We start from the raw sequence: 23,566 nt of genomic DNA, 5'->3' as shown, positions 1-23,566 counted from the left end.
AAAAATCAATGTTTTTGTTGGCAAAATTATTAGTGACCTTATTGATACACCTGTCAATACTTTGTACTACTCAGTCTTTCTCTGTAACATTGGATACGGTTGCAGCAGACAATAGAGTACAGTGTCTAAAGTCCCAAATCATCTTATATTCAAGGTCTTGGAGATTTTCTCATTCAGAGGTTTTCCTTTAGATGAGAACAATTAAAACAAATCACCACCCTTTATTGTTGTTGTGATTTGAGTTCTTTGTACATTTATTTCGAGGTTTTTCTGTGTTTGGTTCTGTTTCCTGATAGTCTCTGTGTTGTCCTGTCGCCCCTGTTGATTGTGCCCAGCTGTTTCTAGTTCCTGTGATTACCTTCCCCGTGTATTTAGTCCCTCCTCTTGTCTGTGTTCCTTGTCGGATCCTCGTCGAGCGTCGTCTCAGTTTGTTCTGTTTCCGCGTGTTCTCTGCCAGTCTCCTTGTTCCTGAGTTTTCATTATTAAAATATTCACTTTCTTCATAGCCTGGACTCTTGCGTTCGTTCTCACCACTACAAACTCACCACCCCATGACATTTGTGATAGAAAAGTAATGTGATATAATCATTTGTTTTGTCTTCTGGTGAAGCATTTCTGTGTAGATCTGGATCTTTTTTCCTGCTGAAATAATCTAGTCGAACTCCATTTTTCAGTCTTTTAGCAGAAGTCACCGAATGTTCATTTAAAATCTCCAGATGTTTCAAAGAGTTCACTCCACCGAGGGTTTGGAAGGAAAACTGGCCCACAGCATCCCAGATCCTCTATCATGCTCAGTTGTGGGTGTGAGAGGCATTTTTATACATTCATTTTTTGTTCCCACTGGAAGTGTTTGTTACTAAAATGTAACTTGTCTAATTTGACTGACAGGTCAAGTACAAATGTAAACTCTGCGTTTACATTTGTAATGGTAGAACAGAGAAGGCATTCTCCTGGCAACACGTATAACTAGTTGGCATGTAGACTGCAATAATATGGCTTTCATGGCTTATGGATATGTATTTGTATAAGCATCATTATGTCATATTGATACCCAAGAAATATATAAAATACAAATATCCTTTATTGGACTTTAGCGGAGAAGTTCCTTGAAACTTAAGTGAACTTAAAAACATAAAATATATTAAAAATGCTTTGTTTATACTTATTTTAAATGGATCAGTTGGATTAAAAAAGTAATTATTTAATAGAATTTGATTTTCCTAAGATCAAATTTTTGTGTGTCCATTTTAAATCAGAAACTACTTTTTTTTTTTTTTTTTTGTGCTTAAATGATTTTGCTCCCAAAAATCTGTCTGCATTGATTCACACATCAATAGCAGAGGTTAATCTGCCCGTCAGTCACACGTACATACATGCCCAGAGACAAAGTCAGACCCCCTGCTTCGCTCAGTCCACTGTCACAGGTCTCTCCCTGGTGGGCCGCTACTGTCCGGTCCCTCCAGACCCCCTGTCAGTGAGCCCCTCAGGCAGGGGGGGACCAGGCAGCGTGGCGACAGGGGGCCTGAGGCTCTAATGCACACAGTGAAGCGGCACACAGGCTGGACCACTGAGCAGCTGGCACAGGAGCATGGGGATGGCTCCTCCCTTGGGGCGACGTGAGCAGAAGAATGACATGAAGACAGACAGGGAGAGAAGATGAATGTCTGGAATATCAAAATCACTGACAGGTACAGTTTCAGACAGCCAGGGCCTCACTCAGAGTTAGACAGAAGGAAAAGGAAGTTCAGGGACCTTTGGTTTCGCTGCTTTCTAAAATGTGGTCTAATGTGGTTGGGGTAGATCTTTGATTCTATTGTGAACAGAAAGTTCTGCCAGATCACAAGTCAGATTTACTCCTCTCCAGCAAGTGCTTGTGGCTTTGGCCTCCCCTCAAAGAATGGCTCTACTTTGTTTTTGTAGGGCAAAAAAAAAAAAAAAAAAAAGACAGGAGAAATGTCTTTTCTCCAGAGAATAAGTGGAACTGACAGGAAAAAAAAAGTGAGCACTTTCAATTAAATTAGAAACAGATTTTGTAATTTGCTTTAAAAAATACTCTGTTTTTGTAATTTATTTAGTAAACAGATGCTGTATTTGTGCAATCAGGATGTGATTAGTGTGTATATATTTGTGGGTGTGTGAGGAGTGAGAGGCCAGTCAGTGGTGGTACTTAGGGACAAGGCCTGTTTTTTCTGGCTGGATGCTGCCGCTCAGGGAGGAGCTACAGTCGCGTTTGTGACTCGGTTCGGTCAAATTCCTGTTTAAGGTCTTAAATTTCACAGATGACTTAACAATGCCCCCCTGCTGCTGGACCAGGCCTGCCAGTCACTTTGTTTTTCTGTTTGTTTTTCTGGGATCTGGAGAGACTGTGTTTTTCTCAGGAGTCGGGTTTCTCCACGGCTCTCCTTGTATCAGTTTCTGACGGCATTTTCAAAGACATCTGTGGTTTTACCAGAAATAGATTTCATTAAAGGTCTAATTCAGGTAATAGTTGCCTTTCTTTTGGGGCCACAGCTGAGCAGATACAGATATTTACATGTTAATGATTGTACTGGGGTTTAAATAATTTAAGAATTACAGATTAAAGCTACTCTCATCATACAGAGATGGTACAACTGCAGGGGGGCAATTAAATAAAGCAAAAATGAGACACAATGTTCAGGCTGAAGCTGTGTTTCCTGCACAAAAAACTTTTTTCAGAGAAACTTTAGAAGCTGTCCTTTAAAAGGAGCGTGAAGCACTTTATTGGGCTTAATTTCTGTTGAAACAAACAACTTCTTTAACATCATTGTCACTGGCTTATTGCCACACATCTGCTTTTTAAATATATGTGAATGTTTGTTCTACTACTTAAATGTTTTAAAATAATAATAATAATAAAGCAGAGCTGTGCACATCATAAACCTAAAGGATGACCTGCAAGGTAATTGGTGTGATAACGTTCAAATTCAGGCTGTATTTGTCATGAAATCGCTTGCAAAGAGTGTTGTACTTTATTTCTGTTGCAACATAAATAAAATAATTCCTCTTTTGGTTTAGATGGCTTATGGAAAAATTCATAAAAAAAAAGAAAAGTCAACGAATGAGTGAAATAAAAAAATAAATAAAATGAAATGAAATGAAATATAGAAACAAGCCACATTTTTTAAATGCAGCAGGTGATAAAAACAACAACAACAACCTTTTTGTGTTGTTTTGTTAGTTTTAAAACATGGAAAGTTTGGAGGCTCGTCTTTAACACACTTTAGACTACCGCTTCAGGAACATTAAAATCGCCCGACTTATTGTCAGTTTAGACTGGTAATTGGTGTTTTGCTAAATAAGAAGGCGTCAGATTTTCATGAGCAACTTGAGCAGATAATTCAGGTGTACCAATGGCTAGTTAAATTTAAATAGAAGAATGCGTTTTCAAACTAAGATAAAAAAATATACATGTATATATAAAGTATAAATGAAGTGTATATATGTACATATATTGCTTAAGAAATCACATCAAGCAAAAACAATTAATAACTTTTAGCTATTTTGAAGTCATGTCACAGAAACATTTAGCATGCAGCTGTTTTAATTTTATAGAAAAGTTGTCACAGATTGAAAGTGAATGAAATTTGAACTCAACACATTAAAATTAAAGGTGGCATCATCGCTTTCTGTGCAACAAACAACAAAGTTGGCAGGAGAGATTCTGGATTTCTTACCAACACGATTAAGTAACATAACAAGAAAAATAAATCTAGATGCATTTCTTTACTGCACTTATTACGGCGTTGCAGTGCAGTTCCAGACGACACTTGGATTTAATCACAGATGGAAATATTCTAATTTTGCTGAAGTCTTTTGAATGTGTGTGTGAATGTGTTGCGGAGTGTGTTTGGGCTCTGATGAATCTGTCAGGACTGAGGGCAGGGGGTGATGTGACTGCTGACAGGCTCCCAGCAGGCCTGCTGAGAGCCCAGATATTCTGCTCGCCCTCCCTCCAGCTTCCACAGCCACCCAGCTCCCCTTCTCCTCTCTCTGGCCTCGGCTCCGACACATTTGCTGTGTATTAGCCACGGAGAGTAAATTACAGCACCCTGGACCTCTGGATGATTCCTCTCCTTATTCACATGTCCTTCTTCTTCTTGTTCTTCTTCTTCTTCTTCTCCTCTCCTCCAGCTCATCGTCTCCCCTGCTTCTCTCGGTGTTGTTGGTTTTCTCTCAGTTTTGATCTGTTTTCCTCTCTCTGTCTGTCATTCGCGTCCGGGCTCTTGGACTCCTTCAACCCTGTCAGATTTCGCTCCCCTGTCTGTCTTTCTCCCACTTCTGTTATACTTCTCATCCACCGTTCTTCCATTGTGTCACGCTACAAAGCGTTCCCTCCCTCGTACACATCCCCTCCACTCCCCATTTACTTTCTTACAAGCAGGTCCCTGTTGTCTAGGCTTCACAGGTTTCTTAGCCGACTCTCTCGCTCTCGCACCTTCTCCCTCTCAAACATTTCCCTCACTCTCCCTCCGTCAGCCCTCCTCCTCCTCCTCCTCCTCCCTCTTTCTGGAAACAGATGTTGTTTGTCAGATCTTATCATTACTGGCTAATTAAGAAGACATCTCTTCTCCTTCTGTTTTTGCTTCCCTCTTCTCTCTTCTCTCTCTCTCTCTGTGCCATCCATCCTAGATTCATTGTTCTTCTCAGAGAGAGGTTCGGGTCAGGGTTTGATGCACACATGTTATCGGTGAGCCTGATTAGCGGCAGATTGACTGAAAGGGTATTAAAAAGGTAACATTAGTGTTTGCTGTGTTGCAGGCGACCCTACGCACATTTGTTGGCGTTACCGTGCATCTCCATCTGACAGTTGTGAGAATATATTTTGAATCTTCATCCCCCAGGGCACACCGAGCATGCTGGGAGAGGTCAGGCCACTGATGGGACGTCTATTCCCCGTCCTGGTTGTGAATTCATGTTCTCCAGACTCCGAATATCCCTCCATATCCATCTATTTGGCAGCACAAACACAGTCCCATGTGGCCGAGCTTTGTATGCAATCTCCGCTTTTGGCTTTGCTCGGGAGACTGAGACATTAATTCATTTAAAATTGTTAAAATGCACATTTAGAATCAGGTGAGAGGTTGCCGGGTAAAACTGCTTTTGGACCCAGGAGAAACCCAGCTGCGATGTTGGAGTGTCTCTGGTATTCCCTTCCCATCAGCCCACTTTATTCCTCCCAGCTTCACCGTGCCACAGTCAATTTTTCGTGGTGGTATGCCTGAAAGTTTTACGGCAGTACTGAGCTCTATAAATCAGCGCTCGCGTTTAAAAATGTTTGGCTTTGTCACAGTTCTCCATTTTAGTATCGGGCTGGGTCTGGACTGAGGTTGCAGGGGTGAGCCTGGGAGAGAGGCGCAGGCAAAATGCACACCATCTGAGTGACGCTGCGTGGATCATCGTCTCATTGATTATTTTACAACACAAATCCAGGTATTTAATTGCGATTTGATGTTGAGATGAGGTAAGATTTAAACTCTAATGGCTTCATGTAAAATGCTTTGTGGAGGAAAAAATGGCACTGGACACTGTACCATTTTTTCACAATGTCCAGTGTGAAACACAGTGGGATACGTATCCCACTGTATCTTACAGTGGGATACGGTGGTGCCAGTATAATGCTGTGGGGACAAAGAAGCCTGTCAGAGTTGAAGGAAAGATGGAGGGAGTGAAATTCAGGGAGGTCCTGGAAATATCTGCAAAAATCTTGTGACTGGGACAGTGATTCACCTTCCGGCAGAAAAACAACACAAAACATACGAGTCCTAAAGTAGACGGCTTTAGATCAAGTTATATTCATATTCATGTGTTTGGATGGCCTAGTCAAAGTCCAGTTTTGAATCCGATCAATAACTTATTGTAAGATGCTCTCCACCCGATCTGACTGAGCTTGCGCTGTTTTGCGAAAAGTACGGATCATGTTTTATCGTTAAATTGATAAAAGACTTTGCTGTTCAACAAAATGTGGTTCTGCAAAGTTTTGATTCAGGAGTGTAGAACATAAATGCATGGGATGGGGATATCTTTATAAGTTGAGAGAGCAAAAAGTAAAAAAAAAAAAAAAACTTTCCTAAAAGACACTGAATTTAGACTTATCTGACTCTTTTATAGATATCTGTCTCCGCGTAAAGACATGATGGAGAATGAAGGGGAAAACTAATGGATGTTTGCAGTGATGTTTGCTGCCGAGTGAAGCTGAAGCCACAGATTTCCGTGTATGTTTTTGGAGGAGGAGGGGAGGCGTCTGGAGGGACCGGTGTGAAAGGTCCTGTGGTGGTATGCGACAGAGGAGGTATCAGTTCGTGGAGGGTTTTCTGTGCCCCATTAGCAGTGTCAGAGGTCATGTGCCCCGGGTGTTAACCCTGATGACCAGTCTAGCTTCCAGTCTGCCAGCGGACCCTGGTCCAGGGGTATTTATTACCTACCACCACCCCCTATATCCCCCTTATTACCAACACACACAGACACAAGCACCCCTCCAAACACAAATCTCCTCATGGAAGAAAACAAATCACCCAAAGTTGATCCTCAGCTGGGGTGCGTGTACTAATTGGATGCATATCCATACAGCGATGCATGATGACCCATCTGTAGCCCGATGTCTTGGAATTAAATACGGGTTTATCCAAGTCTTAGCGTTTAGCGGCGTGTTACAGCATGTTTTTGGCTCCTCAGATGCACTTTTGATCAAAAGTCATCTCCTATTTCTGTCCAGATATCTCTGAGAGATTCATGTCGGAGGCATTATTTTTGCTAATGTAATTTTGCATGACTGATTGTACACACATGGTCGCCTGACTTGGACCATTTTTTTTTTTTTGTCGTTGAACCCGTGAAGGCGTGTGTGTGTGTGTGTATATGCGTGTGTGTGTGGTTCGCACAGCCTTTGTGTGACACATGCATGTCGGGCTGCTGTATGAGTTAGTGCTCTTAGTGTGTGAGTGTGGCAGAGGAAGGCCCTCAGCATGTCAGTATGTTTTAATGCTTCACATCTGGTTTCCTAATTTTCCTCCCTGCAGCTCCCCTCCACCGCCATGTCAGGACACTGTTTTGTTTTTTCAGGGTGGGGGTGATGGAGGGGATTTCTGATGAGTGATGGCCCTGCATATAGGACATCAACAATCTTCCTCTCTTCCTCCGTCTCCGCCTCTTCTCTTCTTAATCTTTCTTTTTTTGGATGTGTGTGCACTCACTTTGTTTTCTCACCACCCTGCATCTGAAGGGCTAAACAGACAGATATTTGCGAATCAAGTTATTTTTAGTGCCATTATCCTTTTCACCCTCGTCCTTTCGCCAAATCACCGAATTTACACTTTATCAAACTTTAGAAAATGTTTACGTAAATGTGCATCCAGCTAACTTGAAACCCTTTGTCAGTTCCTGCTGCCACTAAAGCTGGATTCCCGAGGAGCTGAGAGGCTGATGTGTTTTATGACAATTTGAGAAGGCAGTTTATGTCGACAGTGATTAGTGCTGATGAAATCCTATGAAAGTTTATGTCAAGCTAGGTGCTCACCAGATGATTAAGGCCACGTGTAAAGCAGAAAGCGCCACTGATGTGTAACAGATGCTATAATGGACGCAGAAATGAGGAACAGAGCATCCACTCCAAAGAACAAAACTATAAAATCTGCCTATTTTTATTTGTTCTCTGCGTCACGATTTGACATTTGCTCTTTGAACTTGTTTTGGTAAAGTTATTTGCAGCAGACGGGAAGCTCAGGTCTCGCTGTAAAACATTTGGTCTGTTTGGCCAGAAACAGGGATGTATGAATGAGAATAATAAATAGCAAGCAAACAAATGAGGGATTATATTGAATAATCTTGACAGGAAACTTAGTTTAAATGAGACATATTTTAAAATAATAAGGGCCTCTGAGTTTTTGTGCTGAGTTACTAAGATCGGTGTTTGTGCTGGCAGAATTTAACTCAGAACGAATGCCACAAAAGGAGAAGAAAAATTGCTCTAAAAGCTCTTTTAACCTCGAGCTGACAGCTAAATATTTTATCAGAGAAGTCCATTAGCGGACAGTAAGTTTGATTATTGTTATATTTAGGTTTTTAACCGACTGTGTAAGCCATATTTCAAACTTCAGCAAAACAAAAGGAGAAGAAAAAGCGCAACAAGTCTCCTTCATCATCGCTTCCTGGAAAAATATGTTTTCCAGTTTAATGCGTTGCCCCTTGACTGCCTTAACTGAAGTCTGTAAAGATCTCTGGAAACAAAATTTCACCCACGTCTGGTGCAAAATGATGCAGAGATTTGTTACTTTTTGTGTTTCTTGCTTTAAAAGCATTATTTTTAATGTGAGGTTCTTGAAGAAGGACCCAGATTTTAGCAGCTTAAATAGCTGAAGATGTTCATGTCTGTGAGGTAATGCCATCAGTGAATCTGAAATGATTTCACTTTTGTACTAGATTGTTTGTCACAGTTTTCTTAGCTGAATGTTTGAGTTCAGCTCTAATTTTAGCCTGCAGCAAAATCCAAAGATTTAAATCAAGCTTTTAAAATGTCATAAAATGTGTTATTTGGCATACATTGTTTATTCTTTGCAACTTCTAAAATTTTTGACTGCTGTTTTTTATTTATTTATTTATTTATTTATTTATTTATTTATTTATTGGGGGGAGAGGAGGGATCCACATTTAAACATACCTGTGAACCTTTAAAGACTTCTGCCTCTGAAACTGGCCTAAAAATGTTTTTTTTTTTTTTTTTTTTTTTAAATTGAAACATCCACATCACGTTATCCTGATGTGGATAACGTGATGTGAAGAAAACTTCATCTTCCCAAGATGAAGTTTCTTCATCTTGGGAAAGTGTGTATTTAAAATGGTTTGGCTTGTAAATAAGAATTCAGTATTTAGGAAGCTGTTGAAGTTATCTAACATGTTGCATCCTGAAAACATATTTTGTGTCATGACTCTCCCCCCCCCCCGCACCCCTTTTTTTTTTTGGTCAAACGTAAATATTTTAGGTTTTTAAACAAATTTTAACATCAGGAAAGGATCATTTGAGTAAATACAAAACAAATAGTGCAAATGATGGCTGCATGTATGAAAGAAAAAGCAGCTCATGCCAGCCTTGCCCTATGGGGAAAGTAAATAACTGGTTGTGCCACCAGAGGCACCAACAACTGCTGTCAAGCATCTGCAGTAACAGTTAAGGAAGTTTTTACATTCAAACCATCTTATTGTTTTTCAAGACATATTCTTGATGATGTGCTTTAAATCATGATGTTTAAAACGTAACACTCTCTTTATAAACATTCAACAGAAATGCTGACGCTCTTTTCTAACTAGTCTTATTTGCACTTTCACTATTTGCACACTCAAGTGTTACTCACTTGAAAGTGTTATTAGCAGAGAATAACCTGCATTACTGAGCAGAACAAGATGTAAATGTACAACATCACCAGATTAAAAACAAACACACTTGCACGAGGAGTTCTTTGAAATCGGCCGTTCTTTGCTAATTTCCCTGTGACACAAGGATTACCTCCAAATCTTTGCAGTGTGTCGTACACTGTGCTGTGTGGGTGTGTTACGCCACCAAAACAAAACAAACAACAGCAATATTAAACTTCTGCAACCACAATAGAAGGGGGGGGGGTAATAAAAAACAGAGGGTCCTCAACTTCTTATTAATTATGCAAGATTAGTCTAATTATAATTCAGCAAATGAATGTGTGGCAGAAGGTGCGAGGCGACGGGGCTGGGAGATTTGCATGTTAAGTGGGCAGAGGGAAGCGGCTAATGCATGCTAATATATGCGTCAATGTCTCGCTTTAATTTCAGCATTTGCAGCTGTGTGCGTCCGAACTGAGGGGGGTGAAAAGTTGACTCAATGGGTTTTTGGGTAGGGGAGTTTGAGGGGTGCAAAGGTGGGTGTGTCAGTGTATTAAAGAGTGTGTGCGTGTGTGTGTCAGTGTGTGTTTTTCTGCATGCCAGTGTGTGCAAGGCATCTGGTGTCATATAAACAAGGAATGATGAGAAGAAGTCAACAAATAAGGTCAAGAACCCTCAGAAAGTGCATAAAGCCAGAAATAGATGTAGACAGTCGCTGAATTAGGGTTGTGGTTTTCTTGGCCCTCGGTCATCAGTTCAGTGAAACACTGTTATGTTATCCAGTTAAATGTGTGACGACCGATTGTTACACTGTGTGCAAAAAGGCTGGCGCTACCAAGCCTCGTCATTTTCTGTGTATATATCAAATGCATTTAATCTTCTTAAACCTCATTCCGTCCATCCATCCATCATATTACACTTATATGAGATTGGATCATCATTTTGACGCCCCAAAATAAAATCCTTTGCAACTTCTTCCCATAAGATGTCATCTAATCAGAAAAAAAAGTCTAACGCCCTGAACTGTCTTGTTTCTGAAAATATGCTATATAGATACAATTACCTTATCATACGCAGCTGGGTGTGATTTAATCAAATATAGCTGCTCTATGAAGGCCCCAGATTAGTTAGTAGCACTGTTGCCTTCTAGCAAGAAGGTCCTGGGTTCGGGTCCCAGCCTGGGGTCTAAATGTGTGGAGTTTGCATGTTCTTCCTGCGCATCTGGCTTCTCCCCACAGTCCAGAGACATGACTCTTGGGTTAACTTGTCTCTCTAAATTCTCCTTGGAAGTGAATGTGTGTGGTTGTTTGCCCTGTTTGTCTCTGACTGGTGACCTCATGCCCGTTAAATTACTTACCAATCTGTGGCAACACTTGAAGACCGATTCTCAGAAATGCTTCCCTCTGATGTGGCTGAAGTTTTCCATCTTGAGCTGTACAAATCTGGCGGACTCATACCCTAAACACTTAATTTGAGAGAACCAAGAAAACAAACACGACATGACACACGTTTTCAGATTTTTTCATTAAGCAACCCTCCCACTTCGCATTATGGACTATTTTGTGCTTGTGCGTCTCAAAACATGAGACGCTGATCAAAGTTTGTTGTTGCAACACGAAATAAAATCTAAGCTCTTCAAGTGTTGTGAATATTTTTGCAATTTGATACTGCTAGATTTTCAAAGATGTGCTCAACTTGAGTTGGAGTAAAGCACCTCATAACTTCTCTGTAAGATTTTTAAACCGTGAGGACGTCCACAACATTGATGATCTATTAGAAGTGAAATCTCAGTGTGATGTGTGAGAGGCACAGATGGGCCCTTTCACATTTTCGCTCCGAACTGAGATCTACCGCGGCTCCGAGGTGGAAGGTCCGAGCTCTGACAGATAAATTGTAATCACTCTCTGCCAACAACAATACTGATCGTCCTCTGAGCGCATAACTCAACTCCAGTAATACTGGAGACAAGTTGGAGCTGAGAACTAGTTTCAAGCCAGGTCCTGTTCACAAGGGAGGAAACTGGAGCAAGCGATGGAGGAATGATCAGTAAAAGCTGAGAGAATGAGGGAGAGATTAGTATTCGATGGGAGGATTCAGGGCTGTGGGGCCAATATGAATTTCCTCTCCACACAGCCGCTCCACATTAAGATGAATTATGTTTGCAAAGAACACAGTGTGGGTGGGATCAAACCAACCCACGTAAGCCAAAAAAACGCTGCCTCCTTCTGTGGCATTTTTCTCCTCACTGTTATTGTTTGCTTAGTGGAAACAGCGACAGTGATTTAACAAGTGCTTCACTGGAGTGAAACGCTCTGCGATGCTGGAAGAAAGTAGAAAACAATTACTTTAAAATAAGTACAGGAAGATACTTTTTAGGAGAGTCAGATTTACGGTGCATCGGTGATCTGATTGTTTCTGCTGCTGCTTCAAAAGCGGAGCTGGCTGATCAGACACAGTGACACCTAGGGAATATTAATGAGATTTGACACAAAACATAGTTCATACATATATAAAACTCTGACTTTTTTCCTTCAGGGTTACACTCAAAACATTCGGACACAACAAATGACACTGAGTGAAACTGTTAGGAGGTCAAGACATCAGAAATGTAAGAAAAATGTTGAATAATAGAGCTAAAAAATGTTTTATTTATTTTGATTAAAATATCGATGAAATTATTATTTAATGCAATTTAGTGTAGAAATATGCATACATACAGCACAGTGCTGTGTGATGTTTACATCTGAAATCTGTTAATGGATAAATAAACATAAAACTGAGGTAAGAAGTTACATGTAAAGGAATAATAATATAAGTCAGACTGCTCTTCAATGAGCAGTGACCCTGGAAAAAAAAGAAAAAAGATCAGTGCTTTTAAGAGATTAAATACGTTTATGACCATTTTTACGTTATATTAACTATATTTATATTAAATTACAGCCATCAAACATTTTGCATTGCTTTTTAATAGGGATGTTTTGATAGCATGTTTATTGAAGGCTGTGAAATTCACCAACTTCACTCAGGCTGTTTTCTTTTTAATTCTGGAACTTGGTTTTCACTGCTTCTTTAATTTCCACCTCTCAAAGCAGAGCAGATAAAATCCTCACTGTCTTCAATTTCAAAGCAGACCAAGTATTTTTTTTATCAGGAAACATTGCATCTGGGTTTATTGAGGAAAAGCGAACTGCATGTTGAGGAAAATTCAGTTTTATTTTTCATTTGTTAATGATATTTTCATTATTTTTAAAATAACCAACTTTTATGTATCTTGTAAGATTCAGCAACTATTTTCTTATTGACACAGAGTAGCATAATGTCCAGATCACGATGATTTTTTTTTTAAATCTTCCTGATTCACTTAAAAACAAATAACCCCGTCAAATAGCAATGCACATGCAATGAGATTATACACTAATATCCATCAGCATTATTTAGTCTGCATTATTACTGTGATTGTGTAACTTCCCTCACTCATCAGTGATGTTGTGGACATTGCAGTGTCTCCAGTTCATGTCTTTACATCGTTTGATATCTTATTCCAGCCAGAGCAGCTCAGCCTCTATAAGCTGATCCAAACGCAGCAGTTAACCTGGTTAACAAACCCTCTGCAACGTCCTGACAATCTGTCTCTTAAAAAGTATAAAGTTCTATCATTTGTTTCGAAAGATATATCAGACAATTAGAGACTTCAATGAACTCACTTCTCTCCAATTATCCTCCTCTTGGCAGAGTTTTCATGCAGAGCAGTTTGCAGAAATGCATGCTTTAAAGGGACTTATTGCTTATTGGGACTTAACATATTTCAGTGCTTTTTCAGTTACGTTTTGCAGACAAAACAATGGAGAAAAAAGTTGTTCTTCTTTTCTAAAATGTAACAATGTGTTTTAAATGTCAGAACCTTTAAAAGACTTAATTGCACAGACATTTTCTCTTAGTGTCCCAGCATGCCAATCAGGACACGCTGAACAGACGGACCAGGAAGTGCACTGGTCTGTGTTTGACTATGAATTTCAATGTAGTCCTGAGTGACGAGAAACACTCAGGAGTTCGGGAAAACTAAGAGATGTTGGATCAACAAAATGCTGTGCATGACCTATCATGCAGTTTTGCAAGCACACAAAAATAGACTGTGATTTTAAAGGATTGACTATGAATTTCATGGCAAAACTGCTAGCTGGAGTTGCAGCTGCAGGAATCCCAGATGGTCGACCATCAACAGGTAGCAGGAGTTTTGTCAGGAAGCCTTGGTTAGAACCTGGGACCTGATTTGAACATTTCTACAAATAACTCCTTCCTTCCTTACTAAGAGTATAAATAGGAGAGTAATTTAGCACCCACTTTTAACCACAACTTACGAAAGTAAACTCAACAAACGAGCCAAGTTTCACACAACTATGTTTTAGTCACATCGTGATTAAGGTTTTGACTGACATTTTTTTGTAAATGGAGTGGACACTCAGTTAAAGATCTGAATTTTTGTTGTAGCGGGGTCACCACACAGCTCAGATGTTTTTTTTGTATTCAATCTTTTTTTCTGCCCTTGCAAAACATCTGAATAGATCTCCTTAACCTCATCCTCCCCTCCCATCACTTCATATCCCCTTCCTCTGTTTATTTCTATATTCTCTATTCGTCTTTTCGTCGTATTTCCATCACAGAAATTCGGCGTATTTCTGTGATGGAATGCGCTCCAGTTTCTTCCTCCTCTTTCCCATCTTTGCCTCTTAGCATGGGGACTTTGGGATTGCGGCAGAGCTGCGTTGCCATGGCAGCTGGCTATGTTTCCGAACCGTGTACACCTGGGATTTGGAGTCTCTCTCAGTAGTCTCCCTCTCTTCTATTTATTCCACCTTTCTTTCAGGTTTTCTCTGGTGTAGCTCAGGCTATCAGCACTCCACTCCCTCCCCCCCTGTCTTCAGCTCCACGGTGCGTTGGATTGAAGTTACATACGTGATGAGACACATATACTTGAAAAAAATAAAATAAAAAATCATGTCCATGCGAGCACCTGCACATGCCTCCTTCCCTGCCTACGTCCTGCCACTTCCTCATTTAATTTTCTCTGTGGCTGTCTCTTCTTCGTTTCCCTCTGCGCTCCCATGTGGGGTTCAAATATGGCATTGTGGGATACCACAGTCCCCTGAGTCCGCTGGCATACATCATTGTCTCTGGTTTACTTTGAAACGCAGCAGCACTTTTCACTCGCCTTGTGCTTCCAGATCTCATTACTTGATTTAAAGTGTAACAACATTGACTTTAAAACTAAACTAAACAGCTGGGATTTATGTCAGAACTGTAATCACATGTACATACATGCAATCACACAGGACCTGGCTGTGAGGAAAAAAAAAAAAAAGCCTTCTTTGACTTTTGGTATGTGGAAAAGGGGGGAATAATTGCATACTGGAAACTGTCATGGAGTTTCTTTGTTGCTGATGTTAAAAAAAAGTAATATGTGCTCTTTTGTTTACCTTTGCAGGTTTTTCTTGAAGTTTTTCCTGAAATGCAACCAGAACTGCCTGAAGACAGCAGGCAACCCGAGGGATATGAGGAGATTCCAGGTACATAAAAGATGCTCACGTGTGTGAGTGTGCGCTTGTGTGTGGACATAAAAAAGTGGGAATACCGGAGGATGAAGGATATAGTCGCTGTGATAAAAGAGCATCTTTATACTCTTCTGTTATAAGACACTCTACTCTCCCATTCAGTCTATTTCTATGAAAACTGCAGTACTAAAACACTTTTAATTTAGGCTTCTCCTCTCCACAAAGTCTCCAGCTGGACAGCTGAATTGTATGATGGAGACAAACTAGACCCTTACATGTTTTCCGAGCAGAGCTTATGTGATCAAATAGAATGACCGGTTGCTTTTCTCAGATAGTTTGCTTCACCTTGGGCAGGTGTGAAAACTCGCCTTTTTTCTCTGTTTACCTCTGAATGACCTCTGGTGCTGCTCTTTTACTGTGGAAATGCAATCAAACTATCCAGTAAGCTAAACCAACGAGAAGAAGAAACGCCCTCACTTACACATTTGGTGTCTGTGGAACATCAGCAGCACGTTTCACATGGTGGTTTTTATTTTTTCTGTACATCTGTAGTTTTGCTGATGGTTAATTTCCTTGCCTGCTGCTTGTGACATTGCCCCGAATGGCCTGATGCTGTGACTGTGTGAGGTTGTCCAGTCTGCTTTCAATAAGTGCAGCGTGAAAGAGAACCGAGCCAAATGAAGTGAATCTTTCAGCATTTCCTGCCTAGTTGAACCTCGGATCACCAAAGTGTGAAAATGCCCTTAGTTTAGCCAGAATAAAAAATCTGTTTTTCTCAAAATATCGTCTTTTTTTCTAATATTCTAAACTCTTGTTTCACATTACTGTTTATATTAGCGGTTATCAACGTGGTCGGTACCGCCCCCCAGGGGGCGTTCAGAGTACGGCAGGGGGCGCTGGCGGACATTTTTACAACAGCGGGGCGCTGGGATGCCTTTGGGGGGCGTTTGGTCGAAGGTAAACTTTACACCTTAAATGCACAACAATGCCAGTTTAGACTTTGAGCAACTTGGTAAAACTGTATTGTGTAACATTAAACCATGCTTGGCTGCAACAATATACATGGCAGCTCTTCTTCTATTCAGTGTTTGTTAGCTTCTGTTAGCTTCTCCTGCTACTGGTAGCTAAAATCACCTCACTTTGTACCCCTCTGAAAAATGAACCCATTTAAATAAAGAAATCCCTCCAATGTGACACCACGACAGAGAGCGTTCATTTTATAGCGATAACATCGGTGCTGTAAGGTCCGGTATGAAACGGGGGTGATAGAACAACACAGCATTTTTAATTTCAATAATCAGAATACCGAAATTGTTTCCGTTGTTTTAAAAGGTTTATGTCAGTCTGCCTTTTCCCCATCGATACGTTTCCCGACCGCCTTGCACCATAGGGGCTTAAAAAAAAAAAACGCGCACATTGCGCAAAACTCTGAAACAGGAGAAGCATAACGGAGCGACGAACTAGATGTGAATTATGGCATAAAAACAGAGAATCCGACGCTGGACAGTGAAAAATCAACACATGATGTGAAACATGATGATTAGGCGGCGCAGCAGGTGATGAGTGAAGATTACTGATGGTCAATAAATGATAAAATAAATCTAGCAACAGAAAAGAAACTAAAGTGGACATAGCAATAAACCAAGAGAGGATAATACTAATCAAAGGAAACTAAATGGAAATGAATGAATAACAAAATGCAAGAATAAACTAAGAAACTAAAGTAAATACAGAGGAATAAACTGGTATGGCAAGACCTTTCGATCAATAATTAATACAGAGGAGTGTATGGCAAGAATAAACAGACACTATTTCCAGATAAAAAGTAAAATAATATTGTTGAAATGTCATGGGTTTGTTGAGACCACATCTAGTACTGAGAATAAATATATCTTACAGATCATAATAGTAAATAACTTATCACTTATTTATGTTTTTAATTAGATTTGATTAAGAACCAGATTTGTTCTTTTTAATTTCTGTCCAGTAAAACTATTAATCTATAAATCAATAGAGAGGTCTATATAAATATATAATCAATGTTTCTGTCTTACATTTCTATGGCATTAAAGGACCTGGAACTTTTGTTTTTCCACTGAAAGCTCTGGTTTGCACAATAAATGCCATGTGGGTGAAGCTTTATGGATGTTACTCTGATGTCCCATTCTCTTGAAGGCAGCACAGAGTTGCACCACCAGAAACAGAAACACTGAAGAGAAGAGCTATGATTAATGTAGTTACAGTTCTATCCATGTTTTAATGTTGCAGAGCTCAGTCGTTTTGCAAATAGTTCAAAGTTTAAACTGGCATGTTGTTCATCTTTTATCTGATCATTTTGTGGAATATTTAACAACTAGAAAATGGCACAGAACAAGAATATTTTTTCCACTCCGATTGGCTGCTGTTAGGCCTACCGATTTTAAGTTGAATGTTCATTGCATTTTTCGTAGACGCCTGTGAAAATAATTTCTATTCCCATGGCTTTTTTGTTCTGGGAAATTATTTTTGATGATAAATACAGAAACAAGCATAAAAATCAAAACACCTACAATAGTGACAGTAATATTAATGATAAAATAATGGTCAGTGCAAAGTAGCCTGCAAATTTTTTGGTGGGGGGCGGTGAGGGACCTGGATAAGGGCTGGGGGGCGTTGGCCCAAAAAAGTTTGAGAAACACTGGTTTATATGAAAGTCTCTTGCAGCTGCATTAAACTCTTTGATGAGACAAAACAAGTGCAGGTTAACATCCTATTTCTTTGAATGCACAATAGGAACCTTGGCAGGCAGTTTGTTTACTTATGATAAAAAGTGTCTCATATCTGCAGAAGTCTCCAGGAATAGGAAGAACTCTAATCTACCAACCTTAAACAGCTTTTAGCTACTTGGGTCTAATGACATAGCTCTCATGTTGTCTAAAACTGTGCACCTGATTGGCTGCTGCTACCTCCATCATGTTCAAAAGAGAAACTTTGTTACTCCCATTCCAGCAAGTAGCTGGGCTAAATCAGTTTATCATACCTGATCACACTGTTCACTTTTCTGCAAGTAAAGTCTCCATTTTTTTTGGTATAAATGCCTTCAGCATGCTCAGCATTATTCATTTATTCAAGGGCATCCTCCGGTTCTGAACCCAAAGTAAAAAGACACTCTTAAAGTCACGACCAGAAGAAACCAGACCACAGAACAATGACGTTAACTACCAGGACTCTGAATCAGAGTATCTCTTTTAGTTTGGTCCATTTATTAAAATCATTGGAATACCAGGCATGACATTTTTCTCCAATTGTTCATGTTTATTTGTCTTTCAATGCTGATAGATCAGGAAAAAATAGGAATGTTTCTCCTACATTTTTTAACTCCTTGGAAAAGGTAAGAACTCATTTTTAGATAAATTAACTTTATTGACAAGCTATGAGACTGATTTTCTTTTTGATATGAAAGAGAACATTTGGTTTCTGGGTCTTAAAGCCATTTAAAGTAGCTGCGAGTTGCTAAAGTTGTCACACGGCAAATCTCTGGGAAAGTTTTCCAGTGGAAGTCAAACTGGAGAAAGAAGTTAAAGGTGAAAGTTAGAAATCAATAAGGAGTCAGAGAGATGGAAAGACAAACCAAAGAGTTATATATGTGGGAGACATGGCTGTGGGGGCGCCTGGGTGCAGGAAATAGGTTGAGGTGTTTCAGGAAGTTGTCAAGAATTGAGTGATTGGCTCCAGATGGGGAAGGTCATGCTCCGTGACCCAGGAAGTGGTCACAAGGGACTCCTCGAGCTCACTTCCTCTGCCGTCTTTCAGCACCAGCGGCCTCTCTCTGGCATTCTCCTTTGCCCGGCAAAGCCTTGTGTCCGGCTGCCCCCGCCCCTCTCCGTCCTCGTCTCCCACCGTGTTTGCTTTAACTCCTGTGGTGTGACACATGCTGAGAAGTTATGAGTACACGAGCGCTCCAAACTCTGGGCCTCTGGGTTAAAAGGTGATCAGGGCTGGGCAGGAGTTCACTGCTTGATCGATAATTTACAGTTATTTTCCTTCCCCTTCCACCGCCTATGGAACATATGTCTTTTTCCCCTCTCTTTTGCTTTGCTCCTTCACCTGCAAAACTTTCATTATGTGTGTCTTTTAAAGGCAGATAAAGGTTTATTATACATGTCATTTAAAAATATATGTCATAATGTCCTGGAGCATAGAAATATTGTAAATAATGAAGGCAAAAACTTGGGACTATCCCCTTGTTAAGTGTATAAAGTGCCACCTATGGGGTGCAAATGTAAGTGGGGACAGGCAGTAGGCAGAAAATCACATTATGGGTGCCATATATCATCCACTGCTCCAACAACCAGCTGAAATAGGAGATTCGGTTCATATGTTTGTTGTCATTGAAGGATTAAGAGGAGACAACGTGAGCCTGCTGCGTGCTGTATGAATCAAAAAGTTAGTCCAGAGCCAGAGGGAGAGGCCATATGGTGACCCAGTGGAGGAGTGAAGGGGTGTGAGAGCCCCAGAATGCAGATGTGTTGTGGAAATCCCTGAGACGTCAGATCATCCATTAAGAAATATGACCGTCACCTGTACAGAAAAACTAATTGTTGCCCTGGGATTTTCACACTTGTAACTTGATATTTTGACTCTTAGCCTGCAGTTTAAATGCTTCATCTACGCTCATGCGTCTTCCTCTTGGCCCCCTTTGTCCTCTCGCTCAGGTGGTCTTGTCCAGCACAGTGAGTGTAGATGGACATGTCCTGGCCGTGTCGGACAACATGTTCGTCCACAACAACTCAAAACACGGCCGGCGAGCTCGCCGACTGGAGCCGGGAGAGTCTGTGGAGAATACCATGGAATATGGTAGGACAATAAGATAAGAGGTTTAATTAACCTGCTTATAGTCAGAGTTTCGTAAAAGTATTTATACGCTTTTTCATCATTTGTCACATTAAACACACTACGTATTTTATCTGAATCAAAGAGTTTCACATATTTGAGAGGCAAAGAAGAGTTAATTTACAAGATTTATTAAAACAAGCCTAAAACTTACACTAGTAATCTTTCATTTCTGCAGATCATTTTTCCAACTCTATCCGGACATTTGTCCTGTGCTTAACCCAACTTTTAAATGAGGATGTCTGTGCATGATGCATGACTTTAAGTCACACAATCTCTTTTCAAGCAGCTGTTCTAGCCTAAGATAACATAAATTTATGTTTTGATTTTAACCTTCAAACCTTTTTCACTCAGTCCACACAGTGCAAAAAGTTGTAAAAGTGTCCATAAACTGAACTTTTTCACATTTTGTCACAATACAATCACAAATCAATGTATTTAATTTGGGTTTTATGTAATGGTCCAAGACAGTCATTAATGTACATCTCACATCCCCACAGTGAAAGATGACAGTGGCAGCATCATGATGTGGGAATGCTTCCTGCAGCATGAAATAAAAACCACGTCTCCTTTTTATTTTGCTCTATCACATAAAAAAACATGATAAAATACGAACAATTAATGAATACCGCTGGAGGGCGCATACATGTAAAGTATGCCTAACACTTTTACCCTCATTTCTTTACTTTTATTGATTGCCACTGCAGATCGTGTTAATGAAGCTTTTCTCTCCCGTCTCAGCCACCCCCTGCATCAAAGCCATCAGCCCCAGCGAAGGCTGGACCACCGGCGGGGCCATGGTCATAGTCATCGGGGAGAACTTCTTCGACGGGCTGCAGGTGGTGTTTGGAAGCATGCTAGTGTGGAGTGAGGTAAGAGTTGTCTTCGAAACATCCCGCTAATGATGCTGCACATTGTGAAATGAAATGCGCAGCATATGGCTTGTCTCATTATTTGGGTGATTTATGAGCAGTCTTAACAATTGAATATTCCCACAGTAATGAGTTAGCCTAAATATTTACAAGACGTGGGGAGGCGGTTTTTTTTTTTGTTTTTTTGGTGACACCTTTTGTGTGCTTTCTCCTCAGCTGATCACTCCGCACGCCATTCGTGTGCAGACGCCTCCTCGACACATCCCTGGGGTCGTGGAGGTCACCCTGTCGTATAAATCGAAGCAGTTCTGCAAGGGAGCGCCTGGACGCTTCATCTACACAGGTGAACCATTTTCCTTAAAGTTAGATCCAAAGATTTAAATAATTGTTTCTAAAGCTTGACAATCTAATGATTTTTTTTTTTAGCCCTTAATGAGCCAACTATAGACTACGGTTTTCAGCGACTTCAGAAAGTAATTCCCCGGCATCCAGGTGATCCAGAGAAGCTAGCCAAGGTGAGACAAAAGAGTTACCTACACTTATTTTTAAATGAGTTATGATTATTATGCTTTTGTCCTGGAGTTGTCAATTAAATTTCATATTTATTTTTTTTTTTTACAGGAGATTCTTCTAAAAAGAGCAGCAGATCTTGTTGAGGCCCTTTATGGAAATCCTCACAGTAATCAGGTACTTAGAAACAAAACTGTTTCCTACATTCAAAATTGATGGTCATCAAATAGGGCTTTGCTAATATAGAACATAAAATACTTTAAAAATTGCCCTTGAATTATAAATATTAACAAACCTCTTGAACATTTTTTTCCATTGTATTGTTGTAATCTTTCCTTACCTGAGAAGATCCCGGTCTATTGTATCCTCCCTGATTTTGCCCTTTCAATTGTGGCAATAAATTGCAGAATTTGTTAAAGTCCACAAATTAAATTTTTGGTAAGCGATCGTGAGCTCAACTTTTGCACATAAATGAAAGAGGATTGGAGATATTATTAGCATTAACTGACAAGCAAGGGATGCAACATGGGAAACAACAATATTAGCTTTAATTAGGTTAACAAGATATATTGGCATGGAGGAATTAATAACCATTTATCAAACATTATCCACATGCATGATGATTTTTTTTTTGCTTTTTGCTGGCTGTGTGCGACAGTGATCCACATGAGTTCATGGTCCATTTAACATTACCTCGTGTTAACCTTGTATTAAACAGTTATAACTGTTTCTTTAGTCCAGACCCGTAAAGCTTGATGGGTTGACAGAGTGTCACTTAAAGATTCTCAGTGTCACAGATTAATTAGTTCACTCCTGTTTACTACCAGAAATAGCAGCACCAGCACATATCAGCCAATTGTCTTCATATTTCCTGAAACTGACCTGTTTGTTTGTCACTTTGTTCGACTTGCTGCAGGACATGCTGCTGAAACGCGCAGCTGACATTGCCGAGGCGCTCTACAGCGTTCCCCGTCCTCACAGCCAGCTGCAGGCGCTGCCCAGCTCACCAGCCCATGGGAGCGTCATGGGCCTGGGCTCCTATCCATCCCAGCTGGGGGTTAGCATTGGAGATCCAGGACAGAGCAGCCAAGGTTAACAAACTGAGCAGCCAATCTTTTCTTCTGTCTTTCTGGCCAGTGAAGCTTATGACCCTACTCTGATGTTTCCTCCAGGTTATATCCGTAACTCCAGCAGTTTGTCTCCGAGGGGTTACCCCTCAGCCTCCACTCCCCAGCAGTCGAGCTACGGAGGCAGCGGCGGGATGACTGGAGGCTACGGGACAGTTCCCATGACAAGTCTGGGAGTTCCTGGATCTCCTGGATTCAGCAGCGCCTCACCCACCAGCTCTCCCTACAGTAAGACCTTACTGCCTGCCTGGAACTCACAACACTGATTCTGACTCGGTTAAATGCTTAACACCGTTTGTTTCTCTCTGTTCCTCAGTAATGCCAGCGAGCCCCACAATACCAGGAAGCTCCAGCTCCTCGTCATCTCTCTTGCCTTTCTCCTCTTTCCCTTCTGCTGCTAAACAGAAGAGTGCTTTTGCTCCCGTCCTCAGGCCCCAAGGTTCTCCTTCCCCTGCCTGTCCTGCCTCAGGGGGGAACAGCTTCAGAGGTAGTCATCCAACTCACTATCTGACCCCGCTGTCTGAACTCACCAATGCAGTCTAACCCTATACTAACCAACTCAAAAGCTATGACTCAACACGACTTGGGTGATGTACAGTAATGAAACGCCTGACTGATTTAGAATCATAGATTTTGTATATTTTTTTCTCTCCAGCGATGACGGGCCTGGTTGTTCCCCCGATGTAGCAAAGCACCTGCCCCCAATCTGCCCCAGACCACTGCTTCACTTACCTCCCCTTCTTTGTTGGCACTGAGCAGGGAGACCGAAAAAAAACAAAACAAAAAAAAAAACTGATCACTAGTGAGCGTAACTTTTCCTCCCTGATTCCAACCACTGTCTCTCAGCCCCCTTTTTTGTGACCAGTCAGCAGAACGGGTGGGGTATGAAAATGTCCAAAGACCAGCAATCTTCTCCAGATGCACAGGATAACACATCAGCCTCAGCTGCAAACAGCAAGACTGGACAGTTTACTGCTGTATGTGTGTCTGACAGGAAACCTCCGTTTAATTTCGCCTGACGCTTCTGAAAGGATCTGTCCGAATCTCTGATCCACCGCCACATACAGCATCTAGTTTTTGCAAAGCCTGCAAAAGACTTACAGGATGCACTGCCGGATCGCTGCGCGTCAACGGATGCCGGACAGCTCAGATAAGAAGCCGCAGCTCTCAAATGTGGGGTGCTTACTTTGTGTGTGTATAGACACCCTAAATGGCATGTGCATATACTGTCTGTGAGCTAGAGAGAGGTTGTTTTGTAGTAGACTTTTAA

At 40.8% G+C, this 23,566-nt stretch overlaps 1 protein-coding gene across 4 annotated transcripts in view; it reads left to right on the top strand.

The window, feature by feature from the left end:
• ebf2 (EBF transcription factor 2) overlaps positions 1-23,089 on the top strand; it is a 37,166-nt gene extending 14,077 nt beyond the window's left edge. For 2 of the 4 annotated variants that reach the window (XM_007572098.2, XM_007572099.2), the window contains exons 7-16: positions 14,849-14,930; positions 19,610-19,751; positions 20,529-20,659; positions 20,876-21,002; positions 21,086-21,174; positions 21,281-21,346; positions 22,086-22,260; positions 22,342-22,524; positions 22,613-22,783; positions 22,952-23,089. In XM_007572098.2, coding sequence (XP_007572160.1) covers positions 14,849-14,930; positions 19,610-19,751; positions 20,529-20,659; positions 20,876-21,002; positions 21,086-21,174; positions 21,281-21,346; positions 22,086-22,260; positions 22,342-22,524; positions 22,613-22,783; positions 22,952-22,983 — 1,198 coding nt within the window. In that variant the 3' untranslated portion in view covers positions 22,984-23,089. Of the gene's footprint in view, positions 1-14,848; positions 14,931-19,609; positions 19,752-20,528; positions 20,660-20,875; positions 21,003-21,085; positions 21,175-21,280; positions 21,347-22,085; positions 22,261-22,341; positions 22,525-22,612 lie in introns of all 4 variants that reach the window. The other 2 variants (XM_016681774.1, XM_007572097.2) reach the window with 1 other exon arrangement.
• Positions 23,090-23,566: the final 477 nt, after the last annotated feature.

This window comes from Poecilia formosa, unplaced genomic scaffold, assembly GCF_000485575.1.
Source record: "Poecilia formosa unplaced genomic scaffold, Poecilia_formosa-5.1.2 Scaffold295, whole genome shotgun sequence".
Lineage (NCBI taxonomy): Eukaryota > Metazoa > Chordata > Actinopteri > Cyprinodontiformes > Poeciliidae > Poecilia > Poecilia formosa.
This window is presented reverse-complemented; position numbering and strand designations above follow the sequence as displayed.